This window comes from Bos taurus, chromosome 11 (genome assembly GCF_002263795.3).
Source record: "Bos taurus isolate L1 Dominette 01449 registration number 42190680 breed Hereford chromosome 11, ARS-UCD2.0, whole genome shotgun sequence".
Classification (NCBI taxonomy): domain Eukaryota; kingdom Metazoa; phylum Chordata; class Mammalia; order Artiodactyla; family Bovidae; genus Bos; species Bos taurus.
Window position 1 is genome coordinate 106,823,679 of NC_037338.1, and position 23,763 is coordinate 106,847,441.

Here is a 23,763-nt window from a genome sequence, read left to right on the forward strand (position 1 = left end):
CACAGCCGCCAGGTGCCAGCCGTCCTGGGCCCAGTGGACCTGCCTCTGCCTGTCCAAGACCCTTGTTCTTCTCAGGTTCAACTTCCAGGATGAGACTCCGACAACCAACTTTGACACCTTCCCTGCCGCCATCCTCACTGTCTTCCAGGTAAGGCTCCGGCTCTGGACTAAGTCGTGGCCATGGGGCTTTGTGGGCGCGGGGGAGGCAGCCTGCCATCAGCCCCTCAGTGCCCACGAGGACACAGGCACAGTGGGCCTCTGATGTCAGGCCCCGGTTGGGACCCGGCTCGGGAGCAAGCCTGCCAGGGCGTGTGGATGCCCCAGGAGGCCCTGGCTTCGGGCGCCGCTTGACTCTCTGCCGGAGACCTGGAGCTGATTGCAGTTGTCTTTGTCCTTTGCAAACACGGCAGAAAGCTGTCCCCAGGCTTCTCCCTCCAGGGGCTTGGCGCAGCAGCCCCTCGGCTCTCCTTGTATCTGAACACACACTCCCCACAGCCGCTGGGGGCACGCAGGTCGGGGCCCCATTCTTGGTGGCATCTGTGTCCCCTCCTGAGAACTCTCTTGGTTCAGCGCTCTCCTCATCACAGAGCTATGGCTCCCTTGCGCCTCCACGACAGGCCTCCTCCATGTGATGAGGCAAACGTGTGCCCTTGGCCACGTCTGAGACCAAGCAGGACCAGGGCGGGGGTGGGTGCCCGTGATGGAGCTTAGAGAAGCCCCATACCACAGGCACTCTGGCCAGGGCCCTGCCTGCCCTCAGCCACTGCTGGAGCCACGACGAGTGTGAGGAGCAAGGACCTGCGGCCCCTCTCTCAAAGGAAGGGGGCTTTCCAGCTGACTGTTTGAGCCACTTGCTGACAGAGTGACTTCACCCCCCAAGCCCTGAGCCCTCCCGACATGGGGGAGCCCTGCAGCTCCTCCGCCCCCAGGGACAGTGGGTAGAGCCCTCTCCTTCCAGAGGGTCGTCCTCTCCCGGCCTGACAGGACTCCAGACCCTGCACTGCCACCGCCCGCTTCGCATCTGACCCCACCTCAAGTCCTGTGGCTTCTCCTCTGAGCTCAAAGGGTTGGGGTGCCCATGAGCACATTGCCCTTCTTACCGTCTTTGTCAAGGCGTCCACAGATGACTCAGAGCAGTGTCTGGTCGTTTATGGCGGCTGAGAGAGTAGTTAAGGCTGGAGGAGGCCAAGTAGATTGCCAGGGACAGGCATACAACACCCTCAGGATGACACTGGGCCGATGGCCTGAGAGCCCAGGGTGGAGCCCCTGCTTCTGAATGGGGTTGGAGAGGGCACAGGGAGGCACGTGACAGGGGTGGGGGGGGGGCGGGAGGACAGCTTGAACTCTGCTCCCAGTGAGGCTGACCCCGTGGAAGAGCGCCCACCATGCCCACAGGTGGAGGGCATCTGCTCCTAAGACACGGAAACAGCAGGCAAATGCAGGCACCTTCAACCCTCTGATGGCTAAAGGCTAAATGAAGAGAGGCACCTCAGAACCAAGAATATCGGGTTAATATGACAAATAACTGACAATCCTGGAAGTAAAACTACAGCTACTTAAATAAACAAATAGAGGGTGAACCGTACACTGACGTGGTCCTCGTGAGAATGGGGGAGCTGGCAGGCGTGGAGGACCTCAGCCCACTGCGGCTCAGAGGTGCAGAGAAGGCGCCAGCGACCTTCCAGAAAGAGCTGAGACCTGGACACTGCCCAGTAAAGAGAACATCTTAAAATCTGTTGTAGAAAGAAGGACTTCCTGTGAAGAATGCCAGTCTGATGGCAGGAGGTTGGGGAAAAGTAACTAAAACACTGGAGGACAGCCCCTGTCGTTCTAGAAGCGAGCACGATCTGAGGTGGCGGAGACACGTCCAGGAGTCGCCGGGACTTGCGGCTGACTGCTGAGAGCACCGCAGGCGTGATGCAGGTGCCTCTAGGGCAGCGGAGGCGGGGGATGCAGTAACCCAGTAGGAAGCAGAAAGCCCAGACGGCTGCAGAAAGGGAATAATTTATGGATAGTAATTGAAAAAGCTACCTATCCTGGCTACCACGCTGACAGTTTAACAAGTGAATTCTGCCAACTGTTTAAGAACACTTCAATTTTACACAGATGACTCCAGAGAAGATAAAAAGGAAATCCCACCCTTTATGAAACTGGACTAATTTTGATATGAAAATGCCAGACAAAGACAATATGAGAGAAGAAAAAAATATATTACCATCACACAGAGAAAGACAAGACATCCTCAGAGAAATAAGAACCAATCCAACCTGGATGTCCTTAAAGATTATCTTTATGATCAACTTGAATTTACCCTAGAAATGCAAAATTTACCCTAGAAATGCAAGATGACTTAACATTAGAAAGTCTATTACTGTAACTCATCATCTTAACAGACTGAAGAAGGAAAAGAGTGTGCCACCAGAAAGAGCATCTGAGCTCTAGAGTGTACCAGCAGAAAGAGCATCTGAGCTCTAGAATGTATGATCAGAAAGAGCATCTGAGCTCTAGAATGTACGATCAGAAAAAGCATCTGAGCTCTAGAGTGTACCAGCAGAAAGAGCATCTGAGCTCTAGAATGTACGATCAGAAGGAGCATCTGAGCTCCAGCAAAAGCACAACCAAGCACCAGAGTGAGAAGCAGACGGAATGAGATGAGCAAAGTGTGTTAATTGTGGAAGCTGGGTGATGAGTGTGTGGGGGTGCATCACACCCTGTACTCTGTGCGTGTTTGATAAAACCCAGCGCTCTTCCAGACAGAAGCTCTTAGCAGACTTGCCAGTATCAGTGGTCTTGGTGCACTAGAATAAGAAAAAGATGAAATAAAATTTCTCAGGATTGCCAAGGAAGAAGTGAAAATGTCATTATTCACAGATGAAATATTTATGTACTCAGAACACTTGTGTTGTCACTGCAGATGGTGTGGGACAGTTTGGTTATCCATAGAGAAAAAAAGGAAGTTGGATTTCCACCTCGTAGCAGATTTGAAAATCAGCTCAGATGAATTAAGACATAAATGTGAAAAGCAAATTTCAAATTTTAGAATGTACAGGAGAGTACTGTTCCTAACTGAGGGCCTTCTTAAGGAAGAGATAAAAATGCACAGATCATAAATGAAACCTTTGAAAGATTTGACTATTGAAATACAAATTTCTGCATCCAAAAATCACCATAGAATCTCAGATAAGTCATAGGCTGGAGCAGACATTTCCACAGCATCAGCCAATAAACAGCGACCAGAATAAATAACCAGCAACCAGAACAAGGGCTTCCCAGGTGGCGCTAGTGGTAAAAAATCCACCTGCTAATGCAGGAGACTCAAGAAACAGTTTCCATCTGCAGGTTGGGAAGATCTCCTGGAGTAGGAAACAACAACCCACTTCAGTGTTCTTGCTGGAAAATTCCACGGGCAGAGGAGTGTGGCAGGCTGCAGTCCATAGGGCTAAAAAAAGTCAGACATGACCGAACAACTGAGCAGAGCAATCAAAATAAATAAAAACGTCCACAAATCAAAAAGGGAAAACAGCAGCAGGAACATGCAGCAGGAACGGGCAAAGTGTGTAAGAAGAAACTCAGTTCTAATGAGGTGGATGAAACTGGAGCCTATTATACAGAGTGAAGTAAGCCAGAAAGAAAAACACCAATACAGTATACTAACGCATATATATGGAATTTAGAAAGATGGTAACAATAACCCTGTATACGAGACAGCAAAAGAGACACCGATGTATAGAGCAGTCTTTTGGACTCTGTGGGAGAGGGAGAGGGTGGGATGATTTGGGAGAATGGCATTGAAATATGTATAATATCATATATGGAATGAGTCGCTAGTCCAGGTTCAATGCACGATACTGGATGCTTGGGACTGGTGCACTGGGACGACCCAGAGGGATGGTATGGGGAGGGAGGAGGGAGGAGGGTTCAGGATGGGGAACACATGTATACCTGTGGCGGATTCATTTCGATGTTTAGCAAAACCAATACAATATTGTAAAGTTTAAAAATAAAATAAAATTTAAAAAAAAAAAAAGAAGGAACTCAGGATAGGAAAGTGGGCTGAAGAGCAGACCTGTAAAAGCCGTCAGCTATTACTTGTAGTCAGGGAAATGCAAATGAAACCCACCTCTCAGTTCAGCTGAAATTAAGAAACCTAACAGTCTCAAGTTTTAGAGAAAGTGAAAGTGAAGGTCACTCAGTCATGTCCAACTCTTTGTGACCCCCATGGACTATACAGTCCATAGAATTCTCTGGGCCAGAATACTGCTGTGGGTAGCCTTCTCCTTCTCCAGGGGATCTACCCAACCCACGGACTGAACCCAGGCCTTCCACATTGCAGGCGGATTCTTTACCAGCTGAGCCACAAGGGAAGGCCCAAGTTTTAGAGAGGATATGGAGAAATGAGGATTCCCTTGTGGTGTTGGTGGGTTGATGGAATCGCTTTGGAAACTAATGTCAGGTATCTAACCCACTGGCACTCACACGGGAGTAGTTCCTGTGTGGGTACGTGCCCTGGAAGGTCCCTGGCCAAATGCACAGAGACCACTGAGGCAGCATGACATATGGTAGCGAAAGCCTGGACGCCTCTTCACGCTTCATCCTCAGGAGAGTGATGAGAAGAGTGTGTTCTGTCTGGGCAGCAGGACCCTGAGTGGATGACCTGCAATTACCCATATTAACATGGGTCAGAAGCAATGTTAATCTAAGAACAGCAAGATTCAGAATAATGCAAATCATATGATAATTTTTAATTCACTTTAAAAATTGAAGCAGAGTTGGTTTACAGTGTTACGTTAATTTCTGCTGTATAGCAAAGTGACTCGGTTATACATGTACATACGCGTATATACATATATATGTGTGTTCTTTTTCATTCTTTCCCATTATGGTTTAGCATATGATACTATTTAAATAAGGATGAACACATCTTGTTTCCAGACATACTGTGTAACAATATTGTTTATGGTGTATATACACTAGAAGTGTAAAAGCCTGCATGGGAATGATTAACACCAAAGTCAGGGCTAGGTGGGTGTGGGGAGAGGAGGAATGAGACTGAGGACTTCTCCTCAAGGACCTTCAGGTACATTTTTTTTTATATTAGCTCATTTTATTTTTTTCCATATTACCTTATACATTGCTGTTAGCCATGAAGTAACACAAAGCAAATATTGAATGCTTTTATTTTTTTTTAACTTTTTTGTATTTTTTAAAATTTATTTATTTTTAGTTGAAGGCTAATTGCTTTACAATATTGGTTTGATTTCTGCCATACCTCAGCATGAATTAGCCATTGGTGTACATATGTCCCTTCCCTCTTGAATCCCCTTCCCCTTCAGCTACATTTTAATGTTTTATTTCTTAAGCTGGGAGTAGGTACACAGAGCTTTAAATATTCATTGTACCTTTCTGAATGTGTGAAATAATACATACTTTACACTTAAATGAATACAAAAAAAGATAAACTGCTGCTGTTGCTGCTAAGTCGATTCAGTCGTGTCTGACTCTGTGCGACCCCATAGACGGCAGCCCACCAGGCTCCCCGTCCCTGGGATTCTCCAGACAAGAACACTGGAGTGGGTTGCCATTTCCTTCTCCAATGCATGAAAGTGAAAAGTGAAAATGAAGTCGCTCAGTCGTGTCTGACTCTTCATGACCCCATGGACTGCGGCCTGCCAGGCTCCTCCGTCCATGGGATTCTCCAGGCAAGAGTACTGGAGTGGGGTGCCATCGCCGTCTCCGAAAAGATAAACTAAGTTAACATTAACCAAGAGAAAGCTGGCGTAATAGTAACATCAGCCAAAATAGAAGGTGAAAGAAAGCTTTCTTAAAAAGAAGAAACTGCATCTGCATAACAATAAAGGGAAGATTCAGTGTAAGAACACGGCCCCCAAAAGCAAAGATTGACGAAATTACAAAGAGAAATAAAAAGCCCACTCTCTTTTCAGGGATATATATTTCCAGCAAACGGAAGGATGAAGCTGATGACATTAGAAAGGATCAGGAATCAGCTGATGCCTACAACTGATAGTGGATAAAACGCTCATTCGGGGGCACAGAGAACTTCTGCAGAAACTGATCACTTGTTAAGTCATTCAGGAAATCCCTACAAGTATTAAAGAATTGCTCTCCTACAGTGAACATGCTTCTTATAAAAAACAAGTTTTACTTATTTCTTTAAAATTTGGCCGTGTTCTGTGACATGTGGGATCGTATTTCCCTGTCCAGGGATCGAATCTGCACCCGCTGGATTGGAATGTAGTGTCTTAACCACTGGACCAGCAGGGAAGTCCCAGAGCACATCCTTGGCATTACTGAGATAGATGGAAACCACCAGTAAACAATCACATTAAATCATCCCCATATTTGAAAGCTGAGGGATTGCGTTGAAGAAGACATCATAGTGGATAGTACAGAATACTTAGAACTGAATAATAATTAGCAAAACTTAGAGGATGAGTTTGAAGCAATGCTTAGAGAAAAATTTAGAATCTTAGAAGCAACTGTCAAAATAAGAAAATGACTAAAAATAAGAGAATGGCTGAAAATAAATATGTTAAATACTCATCTTAAAAACTAAAAAAAAGACTAATAGAGTAAACCAACGAGAAACTGAAAGCAGGAAAAAAATAATGCTAAGAGCAAATGTTAGTGAAACAGAAAACTGACATACCAAGATAACAAAATCATAAAAAATTCATTATCAGTAAGTGCATGGGCATTCAGTCATGTCTGACTCTTTGCGACCCATTGGACTATAGCTGTCTGAGGGCTACAGATGTTTACAGATGTGTATCCTTCAGGGATGGCACCACCAGGCATTTCTGGGTTGGTGTCTCAAAGTGTCTTGAGCGTGTGACAGGTGTCCTGGAGGCCTGTGTTAGGACAGCAGTTGATCAGAAGGTCAGATTCCATCTGAGCCTCCTGGCTCCGCTTCAGAGCTCTCTCCCTCCATAGCTCTGTGAGGCAGGGGCTTCGTTTTGTCCACTGATGATCATAAGTGCCTGAAGGTTGCGTGGCGCACGACAGGCACTCTGTTTGCTCAGTGAAGGTAGATGCAAGTAGTCTGAAATAAAGGGTTAAAAAATCGAATCCAATTCTGTGTGAAGTAGAGCATCATAGCTAAACTGCACTTATCTCAGTAATATAGTAATTTGTCAATGTAATTTCCTGATCTCTACATGTTAAAGAGAAAATAAGCATATCAATAGATGTAGAAAGTAAAATGTTGACATTATGATGAAAAACATGTTATACAAAGAACCTAAAATACTAAGGACTCAAAAACAAAAAAGCAACCCAAAACAAACCCACAGCTAGGTGGGGTAGCTAATATGGGTGAGCTTCCTTTTTGAAGGGACAGAGATGTTCTGAAATTGACTGTGGTAGTGGTTGCAATGGCACCCCACTCCAGTACTCTTGCCCGGAAAATCCCAGGGACGGGGGAGCCTGGTGGGCACCGTCTGTGAGGTCGCACAGAGTCGGACACGGCTGAAGCGCCTTAGCAGCAGCGGCAGCAACGGTTGCATATACTTGTGAGTGTACTGAAAACCACTGAACTGTGCACTTTAAGTGACTGAAATACATGATATGTTAACTTTATCTCTTAATTTCTTCTGAGAATCCCTTAGAAGAAATGAAGTAGCCCTCATAGTCCACAAAAGAGTCCAAAATGCAGTACTTGGGTGCTATCTCAAAACTGCCAGAATGATCTCTGTTCGTTTCCAAGGCAAATCATTCAATATCACAGTAATCCAAGTCTGAGCCCAATCCCTAATGCCGAAGAAGCTGAAGTTGAACATTTCTATGATGACCTACAAGACCTTCTAGAACTAACACCAATAAAAGATGTGCTTTTCATCATAGGGGACTGGAATGCAAAAGTAGGAAGTCAGGAGATACCTGGAGTAACAGGCGTTTGGCCTTGGAGTACAAAATGAAGCAGGACAAAGGCTAACAGAGTTTTGCCAAGAGAACACACTGGTCACAGCAAACACCTTCTTCCAACAACACAAGAGATGACTCTACACATGGACATCACCAGATGGCCAACACCAAAACCAGATTGATTTATATTCTTCACAACCGAAGATGGAAAAGCTCTATACAGTCAGCAGAAACAAGACTGGGAGATGACCGTGGCTCAGATCATGAACTCCTTATTGCCAAATGCAGATTTAAATTGAAGAAAGTAGGGAAAACCACTAGACCATTCATGTATGACCTAAATCAAAGTGGAAGTGACAAATAGATTCAAGGGATTAGATATGATAGACAGAGTGCCTGAAGAACCTTGGACAGAGGTTCGTGACATTGTACAGGAGGCCGTCTGTGATCAAGACCATCCCCAAGGAAAAGAAATGCAAAAAGGCAAAATGGTTGTCTGAGGAGGCCTTAAAAATAACTGAGAAAAGAAGAAAAGTGAAAGGCAAAAAAGAAAAGGAAAGATATATTCATCTGAATGCAGACTTCCAAAGAATAGCAAGGAGAAATAAGAAAGCCTTCCTCAGGGATCAATGCAAAGAAATACAGGAAAACAATAGAGTGGGAAAGACTAGAGATCTCTTCAAGAAAATTAGAGATACCAAGGGAACATTTCATGCAAAGATGGGCTCGATAAAGGACAGAAATGGTATGGATCTAATGGAAGCAGAAGATATTAAGAAGAGGTGGCAGGAATACACAGAAGAACTATACAAAATAGTATCTTCATGACCCAGATAACCATGATGGTGTGATCACTCACCTAGAGCCAGACATCCTGGAGTCCAAAGTCAAGTAGGCCTTAGGAAGCGTCACTACAAACAAAGCTAGTGGAAGTGATAGAATTCCAGCTGAACTATTCCAAGTCCTAAGAGATGATGCTGTTAAAGAGCTGCACTCAATATGCCTGCAAATTTGGAAAATTCAGCAGTGTCCACAAGACTGAAAAAGGTCAATTTTCATTCCAATCCCAAAGAAAGGCAATGCCAAAGAATGTTCTACATACCACACAATTGCACTCATCTCACACATTAGCAAAGTAATGCTCAAAATTCCCCAAGAAAGGCTTCAATAGTATGTGAACCGTGAACTTCCAGATGTTCAAGCTGGATTTAGAAAAGGCAGAGGAACCAGAGATCAAATTGCCAACATCTGTCGGATCATTGAAAAAGCAGAATTCCAGAAAAACATCTGCTTTCTTGACTACACCAAAGCCTTTGATTGTGTGGATCACAAGAAACTGTGGAATATTCTTCAGGAGATGGGAATACCAGACTGGCTTACCTGCCTCCTGAGAAATCTGTATGCAGGTCAAGGAGCAACAGTTAGAAATGGAAATGGAACAATGGACTGGTCCAAATTGGGAAAGAAGTACATCAAGGCTGTATGTTGTCACCCTGCTTATTTAACTTATATGCAGAGCACATCATGGAAAATGCTGGGCTGGATGAAGCACCAGCTGGAATCAAGTTTTCTGGGAAAAATATCAATAACCTCAGATATGCACATGACACCATCCTTATGGCAGAAAGCAAAGAGGCACTAAAGAGCCTCTTGATGAAAGTGAAAAGTGAAAGTGAAGTCACTCAGTCGTGTCCGACTCTTAGTGACCCATGGACACCAGGCTCCTCCGTCCATGGGATTTTCTAGGCAAGAGTACAGAAGTGGGTTGCCATTTCCTTCTCCAGGGAATCTTCCTGACCCAGGGATCGAACCCAGGTCTCCCACATTATAGACAGATGCTTTACCATCTGAGCCACCAGGGAAGTCAAAAGTGAAAGAGGAGAGTGAAAAAGTTGGCTTAAAACTCAGCATTCAAAAAACAAAGATCATGGCATCTGGTCCCATCACTTCATGGCAAATAGATGGGGAAACAATGCAAACAGTGACAGACTTTATTTTCTCGGGCTCCAAAATCACTGCAGATGGTGACTAAAGCCATGAAATTAAAAGACGCTTGCTCCTTGGAAGAAAAGCTATGACCAACCTAGACAGCATATTAAAAAGCAGAGATATTACCTTGCCTACAAAGGTCCATCTAGTCAAAGCTATGGTTTTTCCAGTAGTCCTGTATGGATATGAGAGTTGGACCATAAAGAAGGCTGAGTGCCAAAGAATTGATGCTTTTGAACTGTGGTGTTGGAGAAGACTGTTGAGAGTCCCTGGGACTTCAAGGATATCCAACCAGTCCATCCTAAAGGAAATCAGTCCTGAATATTCATTGGAAGGACTGAAGCTGAAGCTCCAATACTTTGGCCATCTGATGTGAAGAACTGACTCGTTGGTGCTGGGAAAGATTGAAGGCAGGAGGGGAAGGGGATACCATGGATGAGATGGTTGGATGGCATCATTGACTCAATGGACATGAGTTTGAGCGAGCTCTCGGAGTTGGTGATGGACAGGCATGCTGCAGTCCAAGGGGTTGCAGAGTTGGACACGACTGAGCAACTGAATGAACTATATCTAAATAAAACTGTTATTTTAGAACGACCATAGCAAACATTGCAGATAAAAGATTGTTGATGGTGAATTTCATGTGCAACTTGACTGGACCACGGGCTGCCTAGATTGAACACTGTTTCTGGGTATGTCTATAATGGTGTTTCTGGGTGACATGAACATTTGAATGGAGGACTGAGAAAGCAGATGTGGGACCTCTTCTAGTCCACTGAAGGCTTGAGTAGAGCAAAGGCTGAGTGGGGGAGAGTCCGTCCTTGCTGCCCAATGTGTTTGAGCTGGGACGTTCGGCTTCTCTGCCCTTGGACTCAGATTTGGGCTGAAGCTTACACCGTCGTGTCTCCCAGTCGGCTGTGGGTCTTGGGACGTACTCTTCATAACCACAAGACAAGATATACCCAGACATCTCCTGTTGCTTTTTGTTTCTTTGGAGAACTCAGACTAGCACAGGTTGAAAGCATTGTGACTAAAGAAAAACCAAGGGTAGCTAGCATTCAGGCAGTTGAAGTCGATGTAATAAGGAAAAGGAAGAGGCAGGAGGCCTGGAGAGGATGGATAGGTGATGTGATTACACAGAGACCCAGAGAGTCAGCTAGAAACGGTAAGGGAAGCCAGCAGTGCTGCTGAACACAAGAGAAGCGTTGGAAGATAGAGCCTTTCTATATACCTGTATTGCTAAGTTAGAATATTCGACTAAAATGAAGGATTTCACTTACAGTAGTCACAAAAGCTATGAGTTACCCAGAAATAAATCCACAAGAAGTATGCAAGACCTTTACATGTGAAATTATAGCTAGTTATTAAAAGACCCGAAGAACTGAAAACAAATGTTTTTAAGGGGGAAGGCTTACTGTTGTAAAGGGATCAGTTCTCCCTAGTTTAATCAGTGATTCAAATCCCAACAGAACTTCTCTTGGCATTCAGCATGTTGATTCTATGGGACAGTGAATGTCCAAGAATAGCAAAGGCAATCAAGGTGGAGTGATTTGCCCCGCGGTGTGTCAGGACTTACTATAAAGCTACCATAATGAAGATTTTGACGTCTAAAGACAAAGTACCAGAGAACAGACTAGGAAGCCCAGAAGCATGCCCAGGCTTTTGTAGGAAGTTGGTCATATGCAAAAGATGGCATTTAAATCAATGGGGGATGGGTGGGGTATGGGGTAGGGGTGGAATGGTCAAAAAATGAGCCTTCTGTGTGGGAGAAAAGTTGATTTTCATCCTCATGGTAGACAGAACATAACCACAAACTCCAGTTGGATTAGAGATCTAAAAACCAAATTTTAAAATGATTCAGAGAAAATGTAGGAAAATTTGCCATGACCTTCGGATGGAGAGGGACTTCCTAAGAGGCAAAAAGCAGAAACCATAAAGGAAAGACTGATACATTTGACTTCATTAAACTTTTTAATAATTCAACAAATTAGTTAAAAGCAAAAGGACACAAGCAGATTTTTCCAGCAGACATTGGAGATAGAGGACTAGTATATATAAGACTCACTTTATTTATTTTAAAAATTAATTTATATATTTTAATTGGAAAAAAAAGAATGTACATATGGAAGTCAGCAAGAAAAGATGAGTCACGAGAAATATAAGCCAAAGAGTTGAAAGGGCCACAGAAAGGAGATCTGAGCAGATGTCCCACCTGACTGGCTGCTGCTTCACCCTGTGGGCTGGGAGCTATCAGAGGGTGTGACGGTGCTCAGTTTGGGACGAGGGTGTGAGGAAGACACAGCCTGAGTTGCTGATGGGACAGTAATTTGGGATAAGCGCTTTGGAAACATCTAGTTAAGTCAAGAGTGTGCAGAACCTGTGATCCAGCAGGCCTGGTTCTAGGCCAGCTTCATGTGCACAGTGGGCACCTCGAAGTGCCCATCGGAAGGTGGGTGAATGTGTGGGAGGGCCCTGGGCAGCACTTGCCAGGAATAGTGGGCTCACGTGTCCACATGGGTCGACTTCAAGGATGCAGCAGTGACTGAACAGAACGGTGTGTGTAGTCAGGCGCTTTTCTCTGCATGTTTGGAGCACGCATGGTATATTGTGTGTGTACATGTGTGTGGTGTAGATGGGAACGCACACTGGATTTGTGATTGTGGTTGCCTGTCAGGGTGATCATGGGCGGTGGGACCTGATGCAAATACGACAAACCGTCAGCAGTCTCCATCTTGAGTGGGGGACGCATGAAAGTCTGTTATCTTATCCCCTTGCATTTTTCCAAAATACAAATGCAAATGAGACCCGTTTCCTGATGGGGCAAGGATTGTGTGTAGCCGCTCTCAAAGCCTGGCCCACTGGACTGAGGAGGTAGCGAGCTGGAGGGTCAGAGGCCGCGGCTGCTGTCTGGCCTTGAGAGCTCATGCCGCCCCTGAGCCCTGAGTTCCTCACCTGCGTGGCAGTGACCTGGCAGCTGGGGACGTGGGGAGCCCACTGGGCAGACCCCCCTGCACTGACCCCACGCAGCCCAGTGCTGGTCTCCTCGCCTTTGCTCGCCTTCTCTCCCGAGAGCTCTTTTTCCGTTCTTGGCAGAGACTCAGCCCAGCAGCCATGGCCCTTCTGGAAGTTCCTTTGGAGGCCCCTGGGCTGCCTTGCGTGTCATCCAAGAACCTGTGTGTGCACACACGTATGCCCTGGGCTCAGCTGTCCCTCCCTGGGCATGTGTGTGGGCTCTGGGGGCTGTGAGATGCGCCTGGGTGCTCTCCCTCCCTTCCTCCGCAGATCCTGACCGGGGAGGACTGGAATGCGGTGATGTACCATGGGATCGAATCACAAGGTGGAGTCAGCAAGGGCATGTTCTCGTCTGTGTACTTCATTGTCCTGACGCTGTTTGGGAACTGTATCCTCTGTGGGCTGGGCGAGGTGCCTCCTGGGTCCCTCTCCTCCTCACCCACTGTGGTGGGGTGGGAAGGGAGGACTCGGGGAAAGACATGGGCTTTGAGCCTGAGGGCAGCTGTTTGTTTTGTTTTCACTTTAATTTAAATTAATAATTAGGTTTTGGCACCAAGCTTTTAAAAAACCTCCCCCTGGTAGAAATGAATCTGCAGGGAAGCACAAGGGAAGGTCTTGTGTGGAGGACGCTCCTCAGGCTTGTGTCTGGAGTCGGGAAGGGGCTCTGCGGGGTCAGGGCAAGCCCAGCTGGGGAGGCTCTGCAGTGGGTGTCCCCATCCTGCCTGACTGGAGTGTTTCCCTGTGGCTGGACCCCAAGGGGCACGACCTTCATCCTGCTCTCTGGGCATGGCAAGGCCTCTGGGTTGCCCGTGGCTTTGGTTGATGCCAGGAGGCAGCAGCTGACCTCAGTGTGCTGTCTCATGGGCTGCTGCAGCCCTGCGCAGGTTCATCCATGAGGCAGAACCCTGGGGTGCCGTTCCCCTACCTCCTTGCCAGACAAGGGGGCCTGAGCTGCAAGGTCACCTACCCAGAGATTGCGTCAAGGAGGCTAGGGGGCTGCCTCCCAGCAGCTAGGCTGGGCTGTGTCTGACGGGGGCTGACATGGCTGGAGGGTTGGGGGATCGGGGGACATCCAGGAAGGAGGCAAGGCTGGCCAGGACCTGGGGAGATGGGCCCCTGTGTTGCATGGAGGAAGCCGTGGCCTGACCCTGGGGAGGCTGGGGCATAGACGTCCTTCCTTAGCTGGAGCCACCAGACACCCTGCTGAACGTCTTCCTGGCCATCGCTGTGGACAACCTCGCCAATGCTCAGGAGCTGACCAAGGTATGTGGGTGGGTGCACCCGTGCAGCCCAGGGATGGGTGGATGGGGGTCAGGCCATGTCACTCTGGAGAGGCGGCGGCGTCAGGAGGGGGCAGGTCCTGCTTTAGGAACGTGTGGCCGTTGTCCAGGGCTCTCCTCAGTTCCTGGATATGCAGGGATGTGGGGGCACAAGAGGCAGGGGACACTGTGCCAGGAAGGGGGGTGACTGTGAGGGCCACTTCTGGGAAGTCAGGACCTGGGAAGGATGACCAGAAAAACAGGAGGCGGGGTGGGAGCAAGAGGTGGCCCACAGGAGACGCAACCCAGAGGCAGACCCAGATGATGGGGGCATGGCTGCCCTGGCTTCAGGATTGAAGGGCACGGGGGCTTCAGTGTGTGAAGTGGGGGCTGTGTCCTCTCAGAATGAGAGACATCGTGAGGTGGGCCCTAGGGGACATCCGGTCTGAACACCCTAAAGGGCAGGGAGGGGACCCTGTCGTCATTCCCAGGAGTGAGGGTCCCTTATGTTCATCCCCAGATGGTGAGGCGACCCTGGGATCCTCTCTGGGAGGGGAGGGGACCCCTGTGTTTGGTCTCCTGTGTGAATGGCTGAGCTCGGGTGGCCCTGTGTGGTGCTGCCCTCGGATTCTGGGCCAGGCTGGTGGCTGGAGGAGCAGCTGGTGTTTGTTCCAGCGCATCCGCACTCAGCGGGATGGCTTTCTCTCCAGGCTGTGCCCTGCGGGAGCCAGCTAATAGTCATCTCGCATCCCTGAGCCTGTGGGGGATGTGATCACACACGTCTCCCTGTGGCATCCCTCCGGGTGATGCGGCTTACTTTGACGCTGTCTGTCCCGGATGGTGCAGGCCGCCTGCTGTTTCAGCCTCGGGCTGGCGCTTTGACAAGCTTGGCTGCTGGTGCGAAGGGGCTGTGGTCCGGAGGCCTGAGGACGCTCTGACCCTCAAGGGCGCGCACCTGCTGTCTGTGTGCGTGTGTACACCTGTGTGTCTGTCTGTGTGCTCACCTCCACTGTCCCTGACAGCCACCCACTCAGTCCTGCATGTCCCAACACTTAACACTGTCCCTGCTCTGGGGCTTGACTTGGGTCTCCCCTGGGGAAGCTGGGCTCTGGACGTCTCTGCGACTCCGGTGTCCATGTGCTCCTGGCCCTGCCTCCCCACCTGGCCCCCTGAGAAGAATGTTCCCCCAGGGGCTCATGGGTGCACCCGCCTCTGCCTCCGCTCGACTGGGCTGGGCTGTGCCTGTGGGTCTGGACTCCTCCCTTCCTCTGAGGGTCGGGAATCCCCCTGGCCTGCCTATTACTGTTGTCAGTCGGTTGGTGGACTGAATCTCGCAATCCAGGAGCAGCTGGAGAGTGGCCCAAGCCCCTGGCTGGGGGCACCGGTGTAGCCACAGAGCACTTCTGCATCAGGATTTCTGGAGCCCCGTGAACCAGGGGTGCTCAGCAGCCTTGGTGATCTGGCACCAGCTGTCCTGAGCTTGAGGGCAAAGCTCTCACTGCCTCTTCAAGGTTGTCAGTGGGAGGATGTACTGACAGGCTGTGTCCTGGGGCCCTGTGTCCGGGCCTGGACACCCTGTGTGGTGACCCCTTTGGACACACTGCCCTAACTCAGGGGTCCCCTCCCTTTTGGAGGCGGAAGTGGAGGCCTGTTTGAGTCAGGCTCTGGGCACTCCTGGGCTGGCCAAGGGTCCCAAAGAGTGGGGCTTGGTGCTCCCTCCTTCGTGCTCCCGCTAATACACGGTAGTGTCAATTGTTTTTTGAAGTAGAAATAAACCCACGTCAAGTTTGTAGAACACCCACTGGAGTGACTTGAGGACCATAAACCAGGATGGAGCCTGGAGCTGGAGGAGGGGCGTCCCTTTGGGGCTTCGTGGTGGGTCTGGTTCTGCTGCCCTCCGGGGCCTGAAGCTGGCAGCTCTCTTCTCTATGGTGGGAAATGTACAGACAGCTCACAGGGGCTTACTTGCCATTACTGTGCCCTAAAAGCAAATTCAAGGATGTTTGGGATGTGTTGGGAATGCCAGCTTCCAGAGGAGCCAGGTGGGCCTGGGGTTGGGGTCATGAAGGAAATAAGGGTGGTCCCAGTGATGTAGCTGGACCACACAGAGACTGGTGGGCCTGTAGACTCAGCCTAGCGCTCTCAGCCTAGAGATCTGAGGAGTAGAACATTTTGGTTTTGCCTGGTGACATGGGCTCGGGGCTGGAGGGTCCGTCCTCCTCCACGTGGAGTGGGCAGAGGTGGGGCAAGGCGTCTGCTCAGGTGTCACATGCCGGCCCGGAGGCAGAGAGCCTCGGGGCTCTTCTCCAGGAGCTCAGTGAGGAATGGAACCCATGGTCAGGCACAGTCACCGCTGGGGATAGGTGGTCGGATGTGACCCGGTAGGTCCGGGTGGAGAAGCTCTGAGGTTGTGAGGTGGCCCTGCTAGGCACTCCTGGGGAGGGCTCCCGTGGGCGGTGCTGCGGGGCACCTGGGCTTAGGGCGGCCAGCTGCCCCTTGCGCTGGCTCACTGCTCTGGGGCAGAGACAGACTTCGTTCCAGTGAGACAACTGCTGGGGTAGGCAGGAGGGGGAGCAGGTGCGAATAGAAAGAGGGGTTTGCATTTCACCAGAGTGAGACTGACATGCAGGAATGTGTTCCTGGGCTGGAGCTCCAGAGTGGTGCTGTCAGCGGTGAGCATGCGGGGAAGGCTGCTGACTGGGGACTGTCACCTGCAGAGATGGGCATAGCAGGGGTGTCTGGAGCCTGGTGGATCGTGCTGAGGCAGGAGCCAGCTGTCTGGCCTTCAGCTCAGGGGGCGGGAAGGATTCAGAGGCTCTAGGATGAAGAGCTGGTGGCACGAGAGGAGGTCAGGTGGGGCTGAGGCTTCTGTGGAATCTCAGAGTGGACACAGCACTCTCAGGCTAGCTACAGTTTTCTGTCTGTCCAAGCAGGACGAAGAGGAGATGGAAGAAGCAGCCAATCAGAAGCTTGCTCTGCAAAAGGCCAAAGAAGTGGCTGAAGTCAGCCCCATGTCTGCCGCGAACATCTCCATTGCTGCGTAAGGCTCTAGGAGTGGGTTATGGGGTGGTGGCAGGGTTGCTGCAGAGCCCAACTCCTCCTGGGGCTTCTAGAGAGGGCCCTTGCCTTGATTGGAGCCTCTCAGGACACAGCCCTCCCCAGGAGCTGAGGTGGGAGCAGTGGCTCTCCTCCCCGGCAGGGGCCTTTGAGCAAGGAGACCACCAGGTAGAGCCTCTGGCTTCTCCCTGCCGGGATGAGAGTGAGGTGTTGGCGGTGCTGTGGGTGGGAGCAGCCTGCTGATGGCGGTCCCCCTGGACAGTCTTGGGCGGCTCCAAGTATGTCTGACTTCGGCTCAGTTTTTCAGAAATGTGTTTTGTGAGGCGAAAGATTCAACATGGTACTTCAGCAGCCCAAGAGTCAACACAGTTTCCCAAAGCATCTTTGAGTTTTTAATGTTGGGACAGAGGTCAAGAGGTGGCCTCTCTGATGAGAGGTGGCTGCTCTGCTCTGATGAGAGGAGGTCAGGTGGGGCTGAGACTTCTCTGGAGCCTCCAGGCACCTTGCAGGAGCACCGCTGCTGTGCTATGGCCTTCAGAGTTGGGGCAGAGCACCCAGCCCAGGGCCAAGAGCTGCAGTGGCTGCGGGAGGTCGGCCCCCGGCAAGGAGGTGGGAAAGTCTGGTCCCGTGTCTGGTCATTGGGTGACCGCAGGAAAGCACACGAGGGTTGGGGCCAGACTGAGTCCACCTGGAGCCACCAGTCTTGCCTCCAGCCCCACGCTCACCACCCGCCGGCCCCTCCGGCTCCGGGGCTGACCCATGGGCCCTCGCTCTGCAGCTGCGCCTCTCTGCTGTGCTGACTGAGGTCAGAGTGCCAGGGGTAGCCTCAGGCCCTTCCGCGGTGATGCAGGCGGCAGCGCTGAGTGCTCTGGGGGGATGAGTCTGAGGAAGTGTGCACATGCACGGGTGGGGTCGTCTTAGCAGCTCGGTCTCACCTGGAAGTCACAGGGCCATGGCCTGTTTTCTAGGAGGGCATTTGCAGAGGTCCTGTCTCTAAGGTGACCAGAGGTGGTGGCCTGTGTGGGAGAAGAAGCAAAGGGAGGTCCCAGGCCCTGAGTGAAGGCGGGGCAGGGGCCTGCAGAGAGCCAGGCAGGACACGGCTGCCACCACTCCGCCAGCTGCTGGGGCCCTGGAGCCCAGTTATCCTGGAGTCTTGTTGTCTGGCCAGTGCACCTGCTCTGTCTGCTTGGTCCTGGGCTTACAGTGACCCTGGTGACTTCCTGTCACAGCCTCTTCTCCCAAACTGTGTAAGCTGCTGGCAGTCTGCGTGGAGGATGTGGTGGCGGCTGACCAGTCTGTTCACGAGGGCCTTGTGTGGATTCTGTGTACTGTTTGCCTTCATGCTGTTCTGGGGGGAGTGTGATGTCCTATGTCTCTGCTGCTAGCCAGGGCTGCCCGCTCCTTGGGAATGTGTGGCAGGGCATCCACCCCGACCTGGGCAGAGACCCCAGAGAGGAGGGGCCCCCGGCACAGCCACAGGGAGCTTGCCAGACACCAGAAAGGGAGGGCTGGATGCTCTTTCTGTTTCTCCGCCCCCACCCTGTTCAGGACGCTGCTGTGCAGGAACCAGGCTGTGGACCTATGTCCCCAGGGCCTGGGGGACACTTGGTGCTCCCCTCACAGCAGGCCCTGAGCTCGGCGCTGATCTGTCCATGCTGTGGCCAACCTGGGGTGTGTCCAGGTGCTGGCCCCTGGGTCCTCCTGTGGGTTCTGCAGGCCCACCCAGGATGCAGCTTTGGGTCCTCAGCCCACCTCTGATGCACGTACAGGGGCTCTGATGTGACCCCCCGAGGTCCCATTTCCTGGAGGAGGTCTGGCCTCAGGCATGGGGGTGGGGTGAGGCCGCTGTGCGTGGCTGTTCATTTTTCTCCGTCAGCTGAGGCATCTGAGGGCGGGGCCTCCCTGAGACGGCTGCTCCCACGTCCGTCTGTCCATCTGCCTGGCTCCCTGCTCCACTGGCAGCACCAGCCTCTCACGGTCACTTCTCTGTCTGAGCTGCTGAGGTTGGGGGACAGGGTGTCCCCCGCCAAATCTGCTCCCCAAGCTGTGCTGTGTGGCCTGTGAGACGGGGCCTGCTGAGATGTGCTCTGTGGGCCTCGGATGCTCGGGGCAGTTTTAGGGTCTCTGATGTTTGAAGGGCTCTGTGGACCTTGCCCGAGACTCTGTGCTGGCCCCGCCTGAGTGGGGTGTCCGAGTCACTCGAGCCTCCGTGGGGACCCCAGTGTGTGGCTGCAGGGGACAGTCCTCTCAGGCTCCCTGGAGGGGGGACACTCAGGCCGATGTGGTCATCCGAGTTCTCGGCTGCATCAGCCTCAGGAGCGCTGGTGCCCATGGCCCCTCCTGCACACGCGTTCACACTCACAGCCACTCTTGATGTTCACAGTCTCAGTCACACTCACACACACTCACAAGTTCACACACGGGGTCATGCACACTGCTTTGCTCACTCTCTTGGACACACGTGCCTCTCTGCATGCAGGGTCAGCAGGCCCGTGAGTAGTTTTGAGCTTCTCACATGTTTGTCGACTCAGCCTTGAGAAGGCAGAGTTGGATACCCACCTGGTCCTCCCCTGGGGAAGCTACCTTGAAGGGAAATGACTGTAAAGAGATCTCTGGTTTCTCTCTATTGATTTTGGAAAAGCTTCTAGAAAGATACTCAAGGGAAGATGGGCTGTTTATGGAACCTGTTTGCCCCTGGGAAGGGTGGTGGTGAGTGGGAGGCAGTGACTCAGAGCCTGGGCAGCCTTGGCTGGGGGCCAAGCACAGTGGTCGGGAAGCAGGGCCCAGGCAAGGCCGCGAGCAGGTAAGGCCCCTGTGTCAGCCATCTCTGCTCCGTCTTGAAGGGGTTAGTGGTCCCCAGCACTAACTGGGGGATGGAGGCACCAGGTCCGACAGAGGAGGGCTGTTGAGAATTGCAGGGTGGGAGGTGCCTGCTCTTTCCGGCCCCGCTGCCCTTCCAGGGGCAGTGGGCACAGAGCTGGATTGGTCGGCTCAAGGTAGCCTTCCTGCCCTCCAGCCGTGGTGGTTGCTGCTGTGCTGGACGTGCGTGCTCTCTCAACTTCTCCTTTACCCCGAGGTCCCGGCCGGTGTCGTTCTGACGAAGCGTCCCTGGCCTCCGGCCTGGATGCACGCCGAGCCTCTGTCCTGACCAGTGCGGCTGGCGCGTGCTCTGGCCCTCTTGGAGCGCTCTCTGGTGTTCTCACTTTGTTCTGTTTTGTTTTTTGCATGTGCAGTTTTGTAAAGCAAACTCGAGGTACTGTATCTCGCAGCTCATCTGTCTCCAGCGTAAACTCACCGTGAGTCTCTCTGCTACGATTTCCATCTGTGGCTTCATGATAACTACACACCAGCACCTTTGCCCCTAACTCTGCTTTCCCACTTCAAGTCATTCGCTTCAGGGGGCAGCTCCAGGACCACCTCCCGCGCCCCTCTGGGGACACAGGCTCACTTCCTGGCGCCCTCACATCCTGCTCAGCCTGCTCCCGGGATCAGGCTCTCTGAGCTCAGCCCCTCCTCCTCTCCTGGTCGTCCTCTCTGCTGTCTGTCCCTGTGCGGTCACTCTGGCATCATGAGCAGGTCTGCTTTTCCTGAGGTGACCACCATGGGGAGCCGTTGGCTGTCTCCTTGCAGCTCCTGTGAAGTAGAAGTAGAGGGTCCTCAGGGGCTCAGGGCATATGTGGGGCCCTCCTGCTCCAGCCTGCCTTACCTGGGAGAGGACGTCTCTGTGATCCTTAGGAAGTTCTAGCGAGAGCAGAGCTGCTGCCTGTTTGCAAGGCTGCAGAGACAGGGAGAGCCTGAGGTGGGGCCACAGGAGCACTGAGGTGGCCCTGCTGGGGGGTGACACCCGTCTGACTGTCCCCAGGGGCTTCTTCCTGCAGGTGAGAAGTCCCTGGGGATGGCCGGGTGCCCTCCCTGTGCCCTGGTGCTGACTGGCGCTCCCGCGGTCCCTGAGCCCCACCCCCTGTTGCTGGGCAGCACAGGGCTGGGCTGGTGCGGCCACAAGAATGCAGAGCTGCTGCTGTTCGGCCCCCAATGCCCACAGGATAAGAGTCTGGGCCCCAAATGATTGACTCCAGGCTGGCAGAAAACGCGATGCATCGCAGGTACCCACAGTGTTGCACCTGGGCTGCTTCTGCTTGTCACACTAGGGGTGACTGAGGGGTGACAGCTTTCTCAGCGCAGAGACCCCAAAGCAGAGCCATGCCACAGAGGCTCCTTCTGAGTCCTGTCAGCACGTGGCCGAACTCAGCTCTGCAGGCAAGCCGGGCTGGAACGTGGTGGGGCGGCTCCTCCCTGGGCCTCCTTCAGGGAGGCCTTTGCCTGGGTCTGAGCCGCCTGCCACTCTGCACTGGGGGTCTCTTGCACATCCTGAGCTGCTTGGGAACTTGGTGGAGAGGCATGGGGGGGAGGCGAGCACTGGTCACAGTGCGCCATGCGTCGGGCAGAGCAGGCACAGAGAGGCCCACAGGCGGGTGCACCTCAGCAAGGCTCAGACCCAGAGACACGTCCAGAGAGGCAGCCATGCTACATGCTGGGTGGGCACAGATAGTCCTAGGGGGCGGAGGCCCAGCGTGGCAGCAGTCCAGTGGGAGCGGGGCTGGGAAGTTATGCAGGGAGCCTGGATGCACTCTCTAGTCCAGCAGGCAACCCGCCTCTTCGTGGACTTGAGCTGGTTCCTGGGTGGGACGGAGCTGTGTCTGAGGGTAAGGGTGAGGGCAGAGCCGTTCCTCCTGAGACACCACGTGTCCCCATCATCTTCACTGCCTGCCTGTTTGTGTTCTGGCAGACGGCACAGGCCCCGGGGCTCATGGCTGCATCTGAGCAGGCCGCCACCTGCTGCCCATATGGCTCAGAGTCCAGGTCCATCTCCGGCTGCTGGGCTGATAAGGAGGCTGACCAGTGGCTGGCTGTCAGCTCTCGTGGCCTCCTGCACCCGGGGAACTCCCCCTGGTGGCTGTTGTCCACTGTACAAGGTTCAGTCTTGTTCAGAGTCGGACCCTTTGTTTTGATGCCAGCTGGGGATGGGGAGGTCCCCTGGGGCTCTGGGTTGAAGGCAAAGAAAGATAAGGTGGGTCTGTTGCGAGGTGACCTCGGGAACGGGGCAGCAGGTCAGGGCTTGGGGGGTCAGCTAAAGGTGTGGGTCGGCAGATGGCCGGAGAGGCCGGCAGTTGTCCCTGTGTGTCTCCTGCCTGCCCTCCGGCTGGGCCCCCAGGGACAGACATCAGGCTCTGCTGCTCTCATACTTCCGAGGTGCTCTCCTGGAAATGGCTCCCCACCCTGAACCTGGACTAACCCTACAAAGGGCAGGACTAGTGTGGTGCTCAGTGGCCGCAGCCCAGAGCCGGGGGTGGGGCCTGTCCAGCCCGGCCCTCAGGGCCCTTGGGTTGTGGCTCTCGGCTGTGCTGTCAGCGCAGCTGGGGTCTGGCCAAGGCCTCACGTCTCCTTTAGACACTCTTTCCCTCTTGTCCTTGCATGCGTCCGGTCCTGGCTCCGTCAGTGCCTTGCTGTGGACCCTGTGGGTCACAGCTCTGTGCGCAGTGTGCCGTGGGGACAAGAGGAGGGCGTGAGGGCTGGGGAGGTGGCCAGATGCCACCTGATCCAGATGCCACTGCCATCCTTGTCCTGTGCTGCCCCTGCTGCCCAGGGGGTTCTAGGAACCTCTAGAGGGGAAGGCAAGACTGGCCCTCTGAGGCATTTTCCACTTGGCCAAGGTGGTGTTGGGGTCACCAACTCTGGGGTCTTGTCTAGTGAAAATTGCAGAATGCAAAGGGCTTCCATGCACCCTGGGCTGTGGACCCCCCGTGACCATGTGGGTGAGCTTGGCGGATGGCCATCAGGGCCTTCAGGAGCCTGTGCCATGAGGGCTGAGCCTGGGCCACAGGCCATTCCTGGTGCCGGAGAGCTCTCAGCCTCTGTGGAGCCAGGAGAGAGGGGGTACTGGTGACCACAAGAGGGGGTGTCCAGCCCCAGACCTGATGCTGGGTTGCTGGGCATTCAGCAAATGGTCATTGAGCTGAGTGGCAGCTGCCCAAATGGGTCTGACCAGCTCAGGGAGAGTGCCTGCCCGACTCCTGCGGGCCAGCTGTCCCAGGGCCCCTCACTCCCTGGGCCGCCCTCCCCTCTGCTCCTGATGACCCGCCTCTTCTTGAGTTCCCTCTCAAACACCCTCTGTGTGCTTCTGGCCAGTGACTCTCCTCCTGGAGGGAGAGACGGAGAAGCCCCTCCTTAGGCAGCCCCCACCCAGTCCCACTCCATTTGGACGCTGCCCCCCTCCTTGCCCCATTTTGGCCTTCCTGGCAGGTGGCCCCCCTGCCCGAGAAGCCCGTCTGCCACCTCATGCTAGTGCCTGCCATTCCCACTGCCCTGCAGCCCTCGTGCCCTCCGGCCTGGGGCCCCCACCTCACGTGAGGCTCTCTCAGTCTGTGGGCTCCGCCACAAGGGGCATAGGGACGAGGTCTGTTAGCCCGGGTATCTGACACCGACGCAGCCCATCCACTCTGCTGGGCTGGCCAGGACTCCTGCCGCCTTCTTCCCTCCTCTCGCCCTGCGTCCCTGCGTCCTCTGC

At 52.7% G+C, this 23,763-nt stretch overlaps 1 protein-coding gene across 1 annotated transcript in view; it reads left to right on the forward strand.

Annotated features, from left to right (window-relative positions):
* Positions 1-23,763, forward strand: part of CACNA1B (calcium voltage-gated channel subunit alpha1 B) — a 210,777-nt gene that overhangs the window by 101,287 nt on the left and 85,727 nt on the right. Inside the window, 4 exon segments of the mRNA NM_174632.2 lie at positions 76-148; positions 13,153-13,270; positions 14,078-14,145; positions 17,075-17,181. Of these exon segments, the coding sequence (NP_777057.1) occupies positions 76-148; positions 13,153-13,270; positions 14,078-14,145; positions 17,075-17,181 (366 nt within the window).